Source organism: Callithrix jacchus, chromosome 22, assembly GCF_049354715.1.
Source record: "Callithrix jacchus isolate 240 chromosome 22, calJac240_pri, whole genome shotgun sequence".
Classification (NCBI taxonomy): domain Eukaryota; kingdom Metazoa; phylum Chordata; class Mammalia; order Primates; family Cebidae; genus Callithrix; species Callithrix jacchus.
Window position 1 is genome coordinate 31,372,489 of NC_133523.1, and position 16,509 is coordinate 31,388,997.

The 16,509-nt window shown below is 54.0% G+C and overlaps 1 protein-coding gene across 9 annotated transcripts in view; it reads left to right on the forward strand.

Annotated features, from left to right (window-relative positions):
- Positions 1-16,509, forward strand: part of GRAMD1A (GRAM domain containing 1A) — a 40,117-nt gene that overhangs the window by 14,295 nt on the left and 9,313 nt on the right. For 3 of the 9 annotated variants that reach the window (XM_078359035.1, XM_054250272.2, XM_054250273.2), the window contains 10 exons: positions 8,015-8,225; positions 8,322-8,342; positions 8,788-8,872; positions 8,975-9,078; positions 9,166-9,261; positions 10,616-10,696; positions 12,311-12,423; positions 12,596-12,746; positions 13,258-13,465; positions 14,769-14,912. In XM_078359035.1, the coding sequence (XP_078215161.1) occupies positions 8,015-8,225; positions 8,322-8,342; positions 8,788-8,872; positions 8,975-9,078; positions 9,166-9,261; positions 10,616-10,696; positions 12,311-12,423; positions 12,596-12,746; positions 13,258-13,465; positions 14,769-14,912 (1,214 nt within the window). The remainder of the gene's footprint in view (positions 1-8,014; positions 8,226-8,321; positions 8,343-8,787; positions 8,873-8,974; positions 9,079-9,165; positions 9,262-10,615; positions 10,697-12,310; positions 12,424-12,595; positions 12,747-13,257; positions 13,466-14,768; positions 14,913-16,509) is intronic. The other 6 variants (XM_078359036.1, XM_035284119.3, XM_017967986.4 and 3 more) reach the window with 3 other exon arrangements.

The following is a 16,509-nucleotide window of genomic DNA, read 5'->3' on the forward strand; positions in this document are numbered from 1 at the left end:
GCTGTGCGTGTTTTACCCACTAATTTCATCTGTGGCTCCAAGCATCGCCTGTAAGTTACCAGTGTGCATCTCATTGTGACTTAGTGGTGTGTTTACAAGTGTGCCTGGGGCTCTGTGGGTTCTGCCATGACCCTCTGTGCCTACATATGTCTGTAATTTAGCTCTGAAACGGTTTTTTTTTTTTTTTGAGACAGAGTCTGGCTCTGTCACCCAACCTGGAGTGCAGTGGCACGATCTTGGCTCACTGCAACCTCTGCCTCCCAGGTTCAAGACATTCTCCTGCCTCAGCCTCCTGAATAGCTGGATTACAGGCACCCACCACCATACCCGGCTAGTTTTTTGTATTTTTAGTAGAGACAGGGTTTCACCATGTTGGCCAGGCTGATCTTGAACTCCTGACCTCAGATGATCCACCCACCTCAGCCTTCCAAAGTGCTGGGATTACAGGCGTGAGCCACCGTTCCTGGCCTGAAACTCTCATTTAACTCTGTGTCATTGTAAGTTACCTGTGTGTGTCCATTTGTGACATTGTTGTGTGTCTAGGGCTCTGTGGGTGTGGCTGTAACTTATATCTGATTCCATCTTTGTGTGAACCTTCCCTTGTGTATCCCTTTGTGACAGTGTTGAGTGGTGCCCAGGCCTCTCTGTGTACAGCTGAGTCCCTCTGTGGTTTTGTGTGTGTGTGAACAGTGTGAGACCCCTTGTGGCTGTCTGTGGGCCTGGGACCCTCCCTCCTAAGACTCTAGGAGTACCTGGGGTACTCTGGAGGCAATAATGGTAACTGATGTTGTCCATCTGTTAGAGTTAGTAAAGCATTATTCCACTACCTGGCCAGTGTGTCCTGGAGATCCACGCCCCCCTCAACTGCATTATTCCTAAGTCCTGCTTGGCTGTGTGAGCAAGAGGGCTCCCCCCAGCCACAGCCACTGATACCTTCCACCCCTTACCACTTTATTTTTTATTTATTTAGAAGCAGTCTTGCTCTGTTGCCCAGGCTGGAGTGCAGTGGCGTGATCTCGGCTTACTGCAACTTCCACCTCCTGTATTCAAGCAATTCTCTTGCCTCAACCTCCTAAGTGGCTGGGATTACAGGGGGTGCCATCACGCCCGGCTAATTTTTGTATTTTTAGTAGAGATGGAATTTCACCATGTTGGTCAGACTGGTCTTGAACTCCTGACCTCAACTGATCTGCCCACCTCGGCCTCCCAGAGTGCTGGGATTACAGGTGTCAGCCACCGCGCCCAGCCCCTTGTCACTTAGGAAGTAGCCTTTGCTCTGCCTTACCCACCAGGTGGTAAGCCCTGTGCAAACACAGGGACACTGAGTCGGGATGTGTTGGCCGATTATGGGACCTGGTTTACCTGGGACTGTGTATATGTCACCTGGGGTTCTTTGGGACCAGTCTTTCACAGTATGGCTCTTTTTGTGACTGTGAAAGTTACTTGTCTTCGGCTGTTTGCTGAGATTTCCTTGTGGCTATGCATGTGAATATAATTTATCCAGGACTGCCCTGTATCTGTGTGCACGAATGCGCCTGGCCAGCTTTTCTGGGAAATTGCCGTGTGACTGTCGAAGACTAGCAATCTGCAGGGATGTGTGTGTGTGTGTTTGTGTGTGTGTGTGTGTGTGTGTGTGTGATTACTCTGTGGCTCTCTGTAGCATACCTGTGATGCTGTTGCTCTGTGTGTGTGTCTGTGTGAGTGATTACTCTGTGGCTCTCTGTAGCATACCTGTGATGCTGTTGCTGTGTGTGTGTGTGTGTGTGTGTGTGTGCATATGTGAAAGAGACAGAGAGGAAAGAGACTCCTTGCAATCGTGGGGAAATGCAGTTTGTTCCTGACACCTACTGTGTGACTCTCATTGAGTTTCCCTTTTGTGCACACCTGTGGATGCATCTGCCCTTTTCTGACCAGAGGCCGCTCAGGGCCATTGGGGCCTGGGAAGTTGAAGGTCAGGTGTCTGCGGTAGCAAAACTGCGTCACTTCTGAGTCTCCCCACCCCATAACAGTCCTCCATGCTCCTCCCTTCACTCTGCCTTCAGCTAGCCTGGTTGGGCAGCCCCAGGGCCCACCCTTGAGCACTTCCTCTTTGCCCAGCCCAGGAACAAAAACTGGGGGTGTGGTCCTTGCCCTGTCTGCTGCCTTGAGCCTCTCCTCAGGCTTCCTGCCCCCAGGCCCTGCCCCTAGACCTGTGGGTGCTGGGAAAGTAGGGCAGGTCTGTGTTTCAGGCTAGAGGGCTGAGAACAGCAGGCTGGGGAGGATGTGGTCCCTGCTACTTAAGAGTCCCTCCCTGCTCACTAGTGCAGCCTGGGTGAAGCCAGACTCCTGCCTGAGGCCCCCAGGCCTGTGCACCTGTGCTGCTCCTCAGCCCCACTGGCCACCTCCCTCTTGCTCAGACCTGCCAGGCTCAGTCCTATCCCTGAACTTGATGTTCTGCACCTGGAACCGTCTTCTCCCAGCCTTTGCCACATCTGTTCTTTGTCCTCAGGGCTCAAATGGGGGCTGTGTTCAGAGAGGCTTTTGCTGACTCTTACTAAAGAAGTTGGCTGGGCACAGTGACTCATGCCTGTAATCCCAACACTTTGGGAGGCCGAAGTGGGAGGATCGCTTGAGTTCAGGAGTTTGAGACCAGCCCGGGCAACATAACAAGACCCCATTTCTACCAAAAAAAATGGGTAAAAAATTAAAAATCAGCTAGGCATGGTGATGCAAGACTGTAGTCCCAGTTACCTGGGAAGCTAAGGCTGGGGGATCACTTGAGCCCAAGAGTTCGAGCCTGGAGTGACCTGGGAGGCTGAGGCTCGAGAATTGCTTGAGCCCAGGGGTTCGGAGCTGCAGCTAACTATGATTTCACCACTGTTCTGCAGCCTGGGCGACAGCCTGAGTGTAACCCTGGCTCTAAAAAAATTTTTAAAAGAAGGAAACCATCTCTGCCCTCCTAGTTGTCCCATCCTTATCTGTGTGGTCCTCAAACTTGAATGTGCATCAGAATCTCTGGCCCCACCCCAGTTCTGACTCAGGAGGTTGGGAGTGGGTCCTGGCATCTGCCTTTCAGACACCTTCCAAGTCCTGCCTGCTGTTCTCTGGGTCCCATACTGAGCAGCACTGCTTTATGGCATTCACCAGTGTCTGAGGTCGCCATCCCTGCTCACTTATTTTCTTACTGACGGTCTGTGTTTCCCTGTTACAGCGTCAGGTCTCTGCAGGCAGGGGCTTGTATGGGCTTTGCTCACTTGTTTTTCCAGGTGCACAGTATTTAGAGGTGAAAGGCTGGAGTTTGGGGTCAGTCATGGAGGCTCCTAACACCAGGTGTAGGTATTTGTGAGGTCCCCGTCAGGGTCAGCAGAGTGTCGTGGACAGTGGTACACTGGACTGGCAGATGGGCTGTACACTCCATTGTAGTCCGCCCATCCCTGCGGGAGGGAAAGCATCGTCATGAAACCAGGTGCCTTCCAGGTCCTGAGCTTTGTGGATCTCACCTCACCTACTCCTTCGTGCAACCCTAGGAGGTGGGCACGTTATTCCCGTCATACCCAAGAGGAAACAGAGGCACAGGAGGGTTCAGTCACTGGGTCCAGGTCACACGAAAAGGAAGCGGCAGCCCTTGACTGGAAGCTCCTTGGATTGTGGGGCCCACACTCCAGGCTGCTGCCCCCAAGACCTGCTGGTCCAAGGAGCCGTGCACCTGCTGGAACCCAAGTTCTATGAGGGGCGGGGAAGGAGGGCTGATCACCCACATCCCCAGTGGCAAGTGCTCATGGAACACCTATGTGCCAGGCCCCACTCTAGGTGATGGGGACACTCACCTCCTGGGGATAGGGGAGAAGGATAAAAACTAGGAGGAAATACCGAGGGTCCCAGGAAGCAGCAGGGAGATGTGCTTTGAAGAAAGAGAATGCAGAGGGGGATCGGGAGGGTGGGGTAGGGGTGTTAAATAGGATGGTGGCCAAGGTGTCCACTGAGCAGAGACCCAAGGGAAGTCGGGGAGCCCTGTGGATGTGGGTATCTGAGAGGAAGGGAATCTTGAGCAGAGGCACCGGCCAAGGCAGGAGCTGGGAGAGGGAGTGCAGGGCTGATGAGGGCAGAGAGGGACCAGCCAGGAGGGCCCTGACGGGCAGGGACAGGAACAGGGAGACCAGAGAGATGGGTGCTGAGATGGCCCAGGGGAAAGGTGGTGGCCTGGGGCACCGGCTATTTAATTATTTTATTGTTTTATTCCACAAATTTATTTTACAAGTGAATTTACGTGAATGCCTTACCTTGCATTCTGTCCCGCACTGTGCTAGGGACAGAGCAGTGACCAAGGTGACCCCCAGGCTTGCCATCAGAGAGTCTGAAGACCCGTGAGGGACTTGGACTTGTCATCAGATGGTGGCAGCCCAGAGTAGTCTGGGATGGGCTGCCCAGGGAACTCTGGGGTCACGTGTGAGCCGAAGTCCTGAAGGACACACAAGGATTTGCTAGGCAAAGATCTGTGGTCTGGACAGAGGGAATGGTGTATGTTAAGGCTTGGAATTAAGAGAGACAATTTTGAGTTGCTTCAAGTGGTGGAGGGAATACCACCTGCACCCCAGAATAGATCAAGGTCCCCACATGGGAATCCTGCCTTGAAATAAACCGGGCCTGTGGCCAGGCACAGTGGCTCATGCCTCTAATCTCCTAGCACTTTGGGAGGCTAAGGTAGGCAGATTGCCCGAGCTCAGGAGTTTGAGCCCGAGCAACACGGTGAAACCCCATCTCTACTAAAATACAAAAAATTAGCCGGGCATGGTGGTGTGCACCTGTAATCCCAGCAACTCGGGAGGCCAAGACAGGAGAATCGCTTGAACCTGGGAGGTGGAGGTTGCAGTGAGCTGAGATCACGCCACTTCCCTCCAGTCTGGGTGACAGCATGAGACTTTGTCTCCAGAAAAGAAAGAAAAATGAAATAAACCAGGCCTGTATACTATGGCAAGTGGGTCACAGCTTTGAGCCAGTTTCCTCCTCTGTGAAGCAGGGATGGTTAATCGTATTAAAGGCACCAGCTTGAGAAATAATACAGGTAATCACATGGAGAGCTTGATATAGTTCCTGATAAGGAGTCAACAAACAATGTCCTTTTCAAGTTCCCGACGCCATCCCCACAGTCCTTATTACAGTCGGTGTTTGCACAGTCAACTTGGGAGTGTCCTGTTTGCTCAGTGCCTGCCTCCCCACCAGAAGGCTCATTCGCCAAGGCCAGGAGCCGTGTCGGGCGGGCTCTGCTCGTGCCAGCTCCAGCCAGCGAGCAGATTCTTCATTTGGCTCCTGGTGTTTATTTTATTTTATTTTTGAGACGGAGTTTCATTCTCGTTACCCAGGCTGGAGTGCAACGGCACGATCTTGGCTCACCGCAACCTCCGCCTCCTGGGTTCAGGCAATTCTCCTGCCTCAGCCTCCTGAGTAGCTGGGATTACAGGCACGCACCACCATGCCCAGCTAATTTTTTGTATTTTTGGTAGACATGGGGTTTCACCATGTTGACCAGGATGGTCTCGATCTCTTGACCGCGTGATCCACCCGCCTCGGCCTCCCAAAGTGCTGGGATTACAGGCTTGAGCCACCGTGCCCGGCATGGCTCCTGGTGTTTATTGAGCATTCACTATGTGCCATGTACAGTTTTGGGTTCTAGGGACCTGGTGGTAACCAAGACCTCTTGAAAGTCACAGTATGGGCAAACTGATGAGCAGCGCACTTCAGATAGTCTGGGGTGTGGTGAGAGAGGTGCCTGCCTCAGGCTGGGTGACGGGGAAGGAGAGCATTTGAGCTGAAGGGGACAGAGCCTGGGATGCTGGGGCTGTGGAAGGACATTCAGACGGAGGGACTATAGGTGTGGAGACCTTGGCCTGGGAACGAGGTTGGAGAGCTTAGGGACAAAAGGAGGCTGGGGTGGCCGGAGTGGAGGGAGGACAGGAGGTCAGTGAGGTGCCAGGGCCAAATCACCACACCAGGGTGAGGTCTTTCCTTTTACCTGGAGTGAGGTGCAACCAGGGCAGGGCTCAGACCTGACTCAGGTGGTCACAGACCCCTCTGGTTGTAGGACATCAGGGAAGAGGCCGCTGGGATGTCCAGGCTGGAGGTGATGGAGGTGATGGAGGCTGGAGCAGGGAGAAATTGGTATAGTAAAAATAACGGAAATAGGCCAGGTGCAGTGACTCACTCCTGTAATCCCAGCACTTTGGGAGGCTGAGGCAGGCAGATCACGAGGTCAGGAGTTTAAGACCAACCTGGCCAACATGGTGAAACCCCATCTCTACTAAAAATATAAGAATTAGTTGGGCATGGTGGTGCGTGCCTGTAATCCCAGCTGCTTGAGAGGCTAAGACAGGAGAATCACTTGAACCGGGACCCAGGGGGCGGAGGTTGCAGTGAGCTGAGACCACGCCAGTGCACTCCAGCCTGGGTACAAAATAAACAAACAAACAAATAGATAAAGGAAATAGGGCTGGGAGCAGTGGTTCACACCTGTAATCCTAGTGCTTTGGTAGTGTCTGAGGTGAGAGGATCACTTGAGGCCAGGAGTTTGAGAACAGCCCGGGCAACATAGCTAAACCACATTTCTACAAAAAATATTTAAAAATAAAAAGTGACGCAGTGGTGTCCACCTGTAGTCCTAGCTACCAGGGAGGCTGAAGCAGGAGGATCACTTGAGCCCAGGAGCTCAGGGCTGCAGTGAGCCGTGATTGCGCCACTTTACTCCAGCCTGGGTGACAGATACCCTGTCTCTAAAAATAAAAATAAACAATGGAAATAGATTTTGAAATGAGAGATGAGGAAAATAAAGAAATTAAGAAAGATGCCCAGGGTTTTAGCTCCAACAACTGAGTGGAAAGTCGCTGTTCAAGAAATATTTGTTGTTTGAAATACTAAGTTAATTTTTAAAACAGCAGATGTAGGCCAGGTGCAGTGACTCACACCTGTAGTCAGTCCCATCACTTCAGGAGGCTAAGGTGGGCAGATCACTTGAGGTCAGGAGTTTGAGACCAGCCTGGCCAACATGGTAAAACCCCATCTCTACTAAAAATGCAAAAGTTAGCTGGGTATGGTGGTCTGAGCCTGTAGTCCCAGCTACTCTGGAGGCTGAGGCAGGAGAATCACTTGAACCTGGGAGACGAAGGTTACAGTGAGCTGAAATCACACCACTGCACTCCAGCCTGGGCGTCAGAGCAAGATTCCGTCTCAAAAAAATAAAAAATTAAATAAAAAGTAGCAGATGTCATTGAGAGCTCGCTAGCAGATGTCACTGAGAGCTGTTAGAATTACTTTACATAGGCTGGGCACGGTGGCTCATGCCTGTAATCCCAGCACTTTGGGAGGCTGAGGCTGGAGGATCGCTTGAGGCCAGCATTTTGAGACCAGCTTGGGCAATTTGGGGAGACCCCATCTCAAAAAAAAAAATTAAAGTAGGCCTGGCACAGTGGCTCATGCCTATAATCCCAGCACTTGGAAAGCTGAGGTGGGCGGATCTTGAGGTCAAGAGTTTGAGACCAGCCTGGCCAGCATGGTGAAACCCCATCTACTAAAAATACAAAAGTTAGCCAAGCGTGGTGGCAGGAGCCTGTAGTCCCAGCTATTCAGGAGGTTGAGGCAGGAGAATCAGTTGAACCCAGGAGGTGGAGGTTGCAGTGAGCTGAGATCATGCCACTTCACTCCAGTTTGGGTGATAGAACAAGACTCCATTGCCAAAAAAAAAAAAAAAAAAAAAGAAGGTAAAATAATAAAGGAAGTGCTTTACATGTCCTGATTTGTGTAAGCTGCAAACAACCAGATGAGGCGATGCATTTATCGTCCCTGGATGGCTGATGAAGTAGGTAACTGTAGCACGGAGATGTGAAGGAGCGCGTTCTGGGTCTCACTGCTGGGAAGAGGAACAGGATGGCTGGGCGGATGCGTGTGTGTTCGAGGATCAGTGGGCTGATGAGTGGGCCTCCAAAAACAGGCCTGTCCCCGAACCCCAGCCTGTTTCTCCCAGTAACACTGCTCCTCCTGCCCCCAGCACCACACCACACTCTGGCCGGAGCACGCCAAGCAGCTCCCCATCACTTCGCAAGCGGCTGCAGCTCCTGCCCCCAAGCCGGCCCCCACCCGAGCCAGAACCAGGCACCATGGTGGAGAAGGGGTCGGATAGCTCCTCAGAGAAGGGCGGGGTGCCCGGGACTCCCAGCACCCAGAGCCTAGGCAGCCGGAACTTCATCCGCAACAGCAAGGTCGGTGCAAGCCCAGGTTGGGTGGGGAGAGGGCTGGGTGGGGGGGCTGTCAGATGATCTAGGGGTTCTTCCTGACTTCTCTTCTTTCCCTTGCAGAAGATGCAGAGCTGGTATAGTGTAAGTTTCTGGGCAAAGGGCTTGCTGGTGGGCTGGGAGGACAGGGTGCTGGGCCAGGAGCCCTAGGCTGCAGCAGTCAGGGAGTGTGTGCTGAGATTGAGTGGGTGCAGAGCTAGGGTCACATTCTGTGCTATTATTTATGTGCTGTGTGACCTTGGATGAGTTACTTAACCTCTCTGGGCCTCTCCCTGTCCTTGAGAAACAGCCCCACCTTACAAGTGTGAAGGGAACGTGGAATGAGTCAGTGATACTGGTGGGTGCTTGGTACAGGGCCTGTCTTGCATAGGAAATCTGTAATTGGCAGCTGCCATTGTGGTTACTTGTGTGTCGCATGCAGTGGAACCCGTCAGGGATGTAAGAGACTGAGGGGCTTCTGGGAGCTTTGTGGGGCAGAATTGGGAGTGTGGACCCCCGTCCAGATTCTCACCTCCCAAACCTCCCCCAGATGCTGAGTCCCACTTACAAGCAGCGTAACGAGGACTTCCGGAAGCTGTTCAGCAAACTCCCCGAAGCAGAACGCCTCATTGTGGGTGAGTCCTGGACCCCCGGCCCTGTGACTCCCCACCGGCCCTCGGGCGCCGGCACAGCCCCGTGACTCAGGTATCCTCCTGTCTGTCCCCGGCCACTCTCAGATTACTCCTGCGCCCTGCAGCGTGAGATCCTACTGCAGGGCCGCCTCTACCTCTCCGAGAACTGGATCTGCTTCTACAGCAACATCTTCCGCTGGGAGACCACGGTGAGCCTACCGCTGTGTGGGGTGCAGGGGCGGAGGCCACCGAGGCCAGCCCCAGCCTGCTCCTACTGACCCTCCTGCTGTCCTCAGATCTCCATCCAGCTGAAGGAAGTGACATGTCTGAAGAAGGAAAAGACAGCTAAGCTGATCCCCAATGCCATCCAGATCTGCACGGAGAGTGAGAAGGTGACGGAGGAGTCAGTGACGGGACCACACAGTCCCCCATCTCAGCAGGCCACCTCCCCCAACCATGCAGAGCCCCGTTTGTTCTGCACCCTGAGTTCCCTGCGAGCTGTCCCCTCTCTCTGTTCTCCCGGCCAGGCTCCCATCACCCCTGACCTGATCCTTGCACCAGTCTCTCTTCTCTTTCCCTGAAACCTGTCACCTCACACAGCTGCTCAGGAACAGCAGACATAGTAAAACTCTTCTATGTATGTGGTGCCTCAGCCGCCCCTCCCCTTGTAAGTCTCCCCTGATGCTGTGTCCCGTCCCTGTCATTGTGGCCTCGTGTCTGTTGGTTGCAAGATGGCTTTCTCACCAGCAGCGCAACAAGGAGGGGGCAGGCGTGGGGGATGCTTCCCTGCAGACTTCCCTTTGTGTTGTTTTGGTTGAAAGTGGATCTGGCCAGGTGCAGTGGCTCATGCCTGTAATCCCAGCAGTTTGGGGAGGCTGAGGTGGGAGGATTCCTTGAGCCCAGGAGGTCGAGGCTAGCCTAGACAACATAGTGAGACCCCGTCTCTACAAAAAAGAAAAAAAAAAAAATTGCCGGGCAGGGTGGCACCTGTAATCCCAGCACTTTGGGAGGCCGAGGTGGGCAGATCACGAGGTCAGGATATAGAGACTAGCCCTGGCTAACACAGTAAAACCCCGTCTCTAATAAAAATACAAAAATTAGCAGCGTGTGGTGGCACATGCCTGTAATCCCAGCTACTCAGGAGGCTGAGGCAGGAGAATCACTTGAACCTGGGAGCTGAGATCATGCCACTGCATTCCAGCCTGGGTGACAGAGCGAGACTTAAAATAAATAAATAAATAACCAGGTGTGGTGGCACGCACCTGTGGTCCCAGCTACTCAGGAGGCTGAGATGGAGGATGGCTTGAGCCCAGAAGGTTGAGGCTGTAGTGCGCTGTGATCATGTCACTGCATTCCAGCCTCAGTGACAAAGCCAGACCCTGTCTCAGGAAAAAAAAAAAAAAATCAACTGACCATTCTTAGTGGCAAAGGAGGCTGGGCAAGTTCCCTGGGCTTCCCCATCACAGCCCGGCCCCTCTGGGCTGACCCTGTCTGGAGATGCGTCAGTCCCCTCCCTGGCCTAGGAGCTCTGAGTACAGGGCCAGGTGCTGTCTCTCTAGCCCCGTGATTCTGGCATTGTCCAGCACAGGGCCGGGTGCAGGACAGGTGTTTTGTGGGATAATGCAGGGGTGAATTAATGGATTCATGGGGACAAAGATGTGGTGTCAGTGCAGATGAGGGTGGTACCTCCCGCCTCTGTCCTGGCCTCTCCCGAACCTGCTCACACCTCTCTCTCTTCCCTCATAGCATTTCTTCACTTCCTTCGGGGCCCGTGATCGCTGCTTCCTCCTCATCTTCCGCCTCTGGCAGAATGCACTGCTTGAAAAGGTGGGCCTGGGTGAGGCCTGGGTGGGGACGGGGGGCTGCCAGGGGGACCGTGGAGCCAGGGGCTCCAGAACTTTCGGAGCTGGAGGCAGCCTTGGCTCTTCTCCGTGGGCACCAGGCCCAGTGCACCTGCAGCTCCTCCCTGGGCCTCACCTGCCCCTGAAGCTGAGTTTCTGGCAAATGGACATGGATTTGTATAAACCGTCGTAATTCTTCCCTGGGACTAAGAATGATTTTCAGCCTAAACGAAATCCAGGTTCTGCTGGCAGTGGGGGAGCATGGATAGATGGTGGATGGTTGTCACAGGGGTATGGGCTATGGCTGGCCCCACAGCACCTTAGAAAGCCCCAGCCCTATCCTCAGTCTGAGTGGCACTCACAGGCTGCCTTAGATGCTCCAATCTCCCTGGGGCTGGCAGGAGCACTGAAAGTCCCATTCCACAGCCTGAGAGAGGGACAGCACACTCAGGCCCTAAGGAAGACAGAACAGAGCCCTGGGGTTCCAGCCACATCCCCTGGGGCAAGTGATTGAACCCCATCTGTCAAATGGGGTCCATCCCCACTTCATAACACCCAGAATTGCGCCCAAAATAAATGTCAGCTCTCATGAGCAGAGTGATTCGCTCCATGGCCACCGGCCCCGCCCCCGGCTGTAGAACAAGCTCCCTTAGGGTCACATCTCAGCACTGCCACGTCCTGGCTGGATCTTGGCATGTCACCTTGCACTTCTCAGAGCCATTGTTTTGAAGACACAGTGAGTTAGCACATCTATAAAGTGTTAGGAGAATGCAGCTAGTTGACAAGGCAGCGAATGTCTGCTGCTGTGATCACTTACTGTTATCTGTCATCACAGCCACTCTGGCCAAGGGTGGCTGAAAGCCTAAGGCTCCCGAGGACACCTGGGAAAAGATTTCTTGGGGGGGCCAGGATGGCATGGCGGGGGAGCCTCAGCCCTGGAGTCTGGCAGGGCTTGACCAAGTCACTTGAACCTTGAACGCATGACTTTCCCTACATGACTTCCCTTCCCTGGGCCTCCGTATTCTCTTTAAAAATGGGAACACTCATGGCTGGGCACGGTGGCTCACGCCTGTAATCCCAGCACTTTGGGAGGCCAAGGTGGGTGGATCATGGTGCCCACAAGGTCAGGAGTTTGAGACCAGCCTGGCCAACTTGGCAAAACCCTGTCTCTACTAAAAACGTAAAAATTAGCTGGGCATGGTGACATGCACCTGTAATCCCAGCCACTTGGGAAGCTGAGGTAGGAGAATCGCTTGAACCCCGGAGGCAGAGTTTGCAGTGAGCTGAGGTCACACCACTGCACTCCAGCCTGGGTGACAGAGCCATACTTTATCTAAAAAAAAAAGTTATTAAAAAAAGTGGGAACATTCTCTGGCCAGAGTATTGTGGGAGGCAGGAGGCATAAGTGCTGGCTGCAGGGCCTGGAGGGGCTGTAGCAGGGGGTTTCCCATGTATTGGGGCCAGGTCTGGTGCAGGAGATCCTGGCTGCCTTCTTGTGGAAGCCAGGGGATCTGCAGAGGCCAGGGGCTGGTGAGGAATCTGACGGGCCGGGCACTGGCTGGGGTGAGATGGAGGCCAACCCCAGATCCCACCTTCCCAGACGCTGAGTCCCCGAGAGCTCTGGCACCTGGTGCATCAGTGCTACGGCTCAGAGCTGGGCCTTACCAGCGAGGATGAGGACTACGTCTGCCCCTTGCAGCTAAACGGTCTAGGGTGAGTTGGAGTTCAGGGAAGGTTGCAGGGTTCTGGGGAGAACAGCACGGGCTGTGTGCAGAGTTCCTGGAGTGCTGGGGGGCCTCAGGTGGTTGTATGAAGTCTGTGGGATCCAGGAGCATGTGTGGGGTCTCAAGGACACAGCAGTCCCGCTTCCTCCCCTTCCCCGCAGGACCCCCAAGGAAGTGGGAGATGTGATCGCCCTGAGCGACATTACTTCCTCAGGGGCAGCTGACCGCAGCCAGGAGGCGAGCCCAGTGGGTTCACGCCGTGGCCGTGTCACCCCCAACCTTTCCCGAGCCAGCAGCGACGCAGACCATGGGGTGAGCAGTGGGGTGGAAAGGGGTGAGATACTGATAGGGAGAGACAGAGGAGGGCTGGGGGTGCAGTGGGAGAAGGACAGCCCGACAGATTTGGAGGGGAGTAGACAGAAGGGGCAGGGAAGGGGTGGATGGAGGAACAGGACGGGGGTGGGAAGACAGGCATGGGACAGAGAGGGAAAGAGAGACAGGGAAGAGAGGGGACAGACAGAAAGGGTGAGAGACAGAAGGGGAGGGACATGGGTGGATGGATGAAGCAGGAGACAGACAGACAGAACAGGCAAGAAAACTTGTGGCCCAGGCATCTGAGACAAGCCTGGCAGGGGCTGGAGGGGCCCCATCTGGGTGGCCCCAGGCCGATCGCAGCTCTGCCGCGAGCCTTTAGTGCATACACCACCCAAGGTGGATACATACGGTGCGTACACCACCCTGGAGTCCTTGTGGCCAGTGTGGACCTGGGGGCCCTGGGGCTGGGATGGAGGCGGCCAAGGCTGCATGAGGCCTTTCTCTGCAGGCAGAGGAGGACAAGGAGGAGCAAGTAGACAGCCAGCCAGACGCCTCCTCCAGCCAGACAGTGACCCCGGTGGCTGAACCCCCAAGCACAGAGCCCACCCCACCTGACGGGCCCACCACCCTGGGCCCCTTGGATCTGCTGCCCAGCGAGGAGCTGTTGACGGACACGAGTAACTCGTCTTCATCCACTGGAGAGGAAGGTGAGGCAGGTGGGCACGATTCGTTTGCCTCCAGTACTTGCAAGCCTCGCTCAGCCTTAAGCAAAAGAGGATGGATTAGCTCATGGCTCTGAGAGCCCAGGTGCAGGCGGGATGGTGTTCAGGTGCTGTTTCTAGAAATCTGTCTTTAGCTCTGCTTTGAAGGCAGCATGGCAAGGTGAACGCAAGCACGGACTGAAGGCAGCTTGCTGGGCTCAGATCCTGGCCACACTGCTTCTGTACCATGTCACGTGGGCAGATTGTGTCACTTCTCTGAGCTTTGCTTTCCTTCTCTGAAAATGAGGTTAACAATGATAATACCCACTTCATAGGGTTTTGTTAAGAGAATGAAATGAGGCCGGGCGCGGTGGCTCACTCCTGTAGTCCCAGCACTTTGGGAGGCCGAGGTGGGAGGATCGCTAGGTGTGGTGCACAGCTGTAGTTCCAGCCATCTGGCAGACCAAGGCAAGAGGATCCCGTGAGGCCAAGAGTTTGAGACAAGCCTGGGCAACATAGTGAGACCCCTGTCTTTACAAAAGATTTAAAAAAAATTAGCCAGGCATGGTGTCATGCACCCTGTGTAGTTCCAGCTACTAGGGAGGCTGAGGCAGGAGGAATGCTTGAGCTCAGGAGCTGGAGGCTGCAGTGAGCTATGATTGCACCACTGCACTCCAGCCTGGGCAACAGAGCAAGATCCTGTCTCTAAAATGAACGAAGGGAGAGAGAATGAAGTGATTTCATGACTTTTAGCATTTCCATTATCATTATTCATCTTCTCTCTCCACTAATTCTCAGGTAGCCTCTACTCTTGTCTCTCACAGGGCAGAGATGACTGCCCCAGACCAGCGCAATGAGAGAGAGCAGCTTCTTTTTCCCATTGTCTACAGCTAACACCCTTGGGTTGGCTCTGATTGCTCCACCTTGAGAGCGTGCCTGCACCTGAACCAATCACTGTGGTTGAGCAGCTGGGCCTGGGTCGCACACTCACCCCTGAACCAATTGCTGTGCTCCCAGGCTGATGCTCCCAGGAGCACGTGCTCACCGCATAATGAACTCCTGTGGTTTCAGTCGCAGGGCCTAGGTGTGTTCTCCACCCAGAAGCAAGCACGGTGGCTCTGATGGGCTAGGCCTGGGGCAGATGCCCACCCTCAGCCCATCCCTGAGTCAGGAGGGCTGTGTCAGTGTCCTGCTCTGACCTGGGAGGTTGGGCCTGCCCATGCACCCTACAAGGCCTGGGAGTGGAGAGGCATGGCCTGCGGTGGGAGGGAGGGAGGAGTAGAGGCGGTCATCACCCTGAACCCTCCTCTGTCTGCAGCAGACCTGGCCGCCCTGCTTCCCGACCTCTCCGGCCGCCTCCTCATCAACTCTGTCTTCCATGTGGGTGCTGAGCGGCTCCAGCAGATGCTTTTCTCGGATTCGCCCTTCCTCCAGGGCTTTCTGCAGCAGTGCAAGTTCACAGGTCGGGGAGGCATGTGAAAAAGAGGCCGAGGTTAAGCAGGTGCAGGGGAGGGGTGAGGAAGGGTAGCCCAGGACACGGGAAGGCACTGCTAACCGGTGGGGCCGGGTGGGGTGGTGAAAAGCAACGTCTGTGAGACCAGAAGCAGTTCTGCCTCTTACTAGCTGGGTAGGCTTGAGTGGGATTCTGAGACTCCCTGTGCCTCAGTTTCTCCTTCTGCATAATGGGGTATGGTAATAGTACCTGGCTTACTGGTTCTCATGAGAACTAAATGAGTTTATACTAGAAAAGCACCTAGAGCAATACCATATTGAAAGCATTTAATAAATACAAATTAAGAGGCTGAGGCGTGGCTTACGCCTGTAATCCCATCACTTTGGGAAGCTGAGGTGGGCAGATCACTTAAGGTCAGGAGTGCAAGACCAGCCTGGGCAACATGGTGAAATCTCGTCTCTACTGAAAATACAAAAATTAGCCGGGTGTGGTGGCGCATGCCTATAGTCCCAGCTACTTGGGAGGCAGGAGCAGGAGAATTGCTTGAACCTTGGAGGTGGAGGTTCCAGTGAGCTGAGATTGCCAACACTGCACTCCAGGCTGGGTGACAGAGCAAAACTCTGTCTCAAAAAAAGGGACGGTGGGGGAGTGGGGGGGGGCGAAGCCTGGGCAGGGTGACTTATGCCTGTAATCCCAGCACTTTGGGAGGCCAGGGCGGTGGATCACCTGAGGTCAGGAGTTCGAGACCAGCCTGGCCAACATGGTGAAACCCCATCTCTACTAAAAATACAAAAAAATTAGCTGGGTGTGGTGGCAGGCACCTGTAATCTCAGCTACTGGAGAGGCTGAGGCAGGAGAGTCGCTTGAACTCAGGAGATGAAGGTTGCAGTGAGCCAAGATCGTGCCATTGCACTCCAGCCTGGGCAACGAGAGCAAGACACTGTCTCAGAAAAAAAAAAAAAAGGAAAAAAAGGATGGGGGGTGCCAACGCAGTAAGATCATGTCAGCCCAGTTTGAGATCAGCCTGGGCAACATAGTGAGACCCAGTCTTTACAAAAATAAAAAAAATTAGCTGAGCATGGTGCTGTACACCTGTAATCCCTGCTACTCTGGAGGCTGAGTCGGGAGACTTGCTTGAACCTGGGAGGCGATGGTTATAGTAAGCCGAGATCATGGACTGCACTCCAGCCTGGGCAACAGAGCGAGACTCCATCTCAAAAACAAAAAAATAAATATATAAAATAAAAAAAGCTTGTGAGGCCTCCCCAGAAGGCAGATGCCGACATCATGCTTCCTGTACAGCTTGTGGAACTGTGAACCCATTAAACCTCTTTATAAGTTACCGAGCCTCAGGTATTTATGGTAATGTAGGAACGGCCTAACGCAGAGCTCCTCAGCCTGACATACCGCCCCATTTAGGACAGAAGCATAGTTCTGGGGTCCTTGTAGCCCCCCCCGAACACAAGGCACAGTCTTCATGATTCTGCAAGGAATACATGTCTCATCAATATAGAAAAAGAAATAAAGAGAAACTCGCATCTGATGCCCTCTGGCCCGGCTTGAATCTCTCTCATAGCCTCCCAAGTTTCTCAGCTGGTCCGGAGTC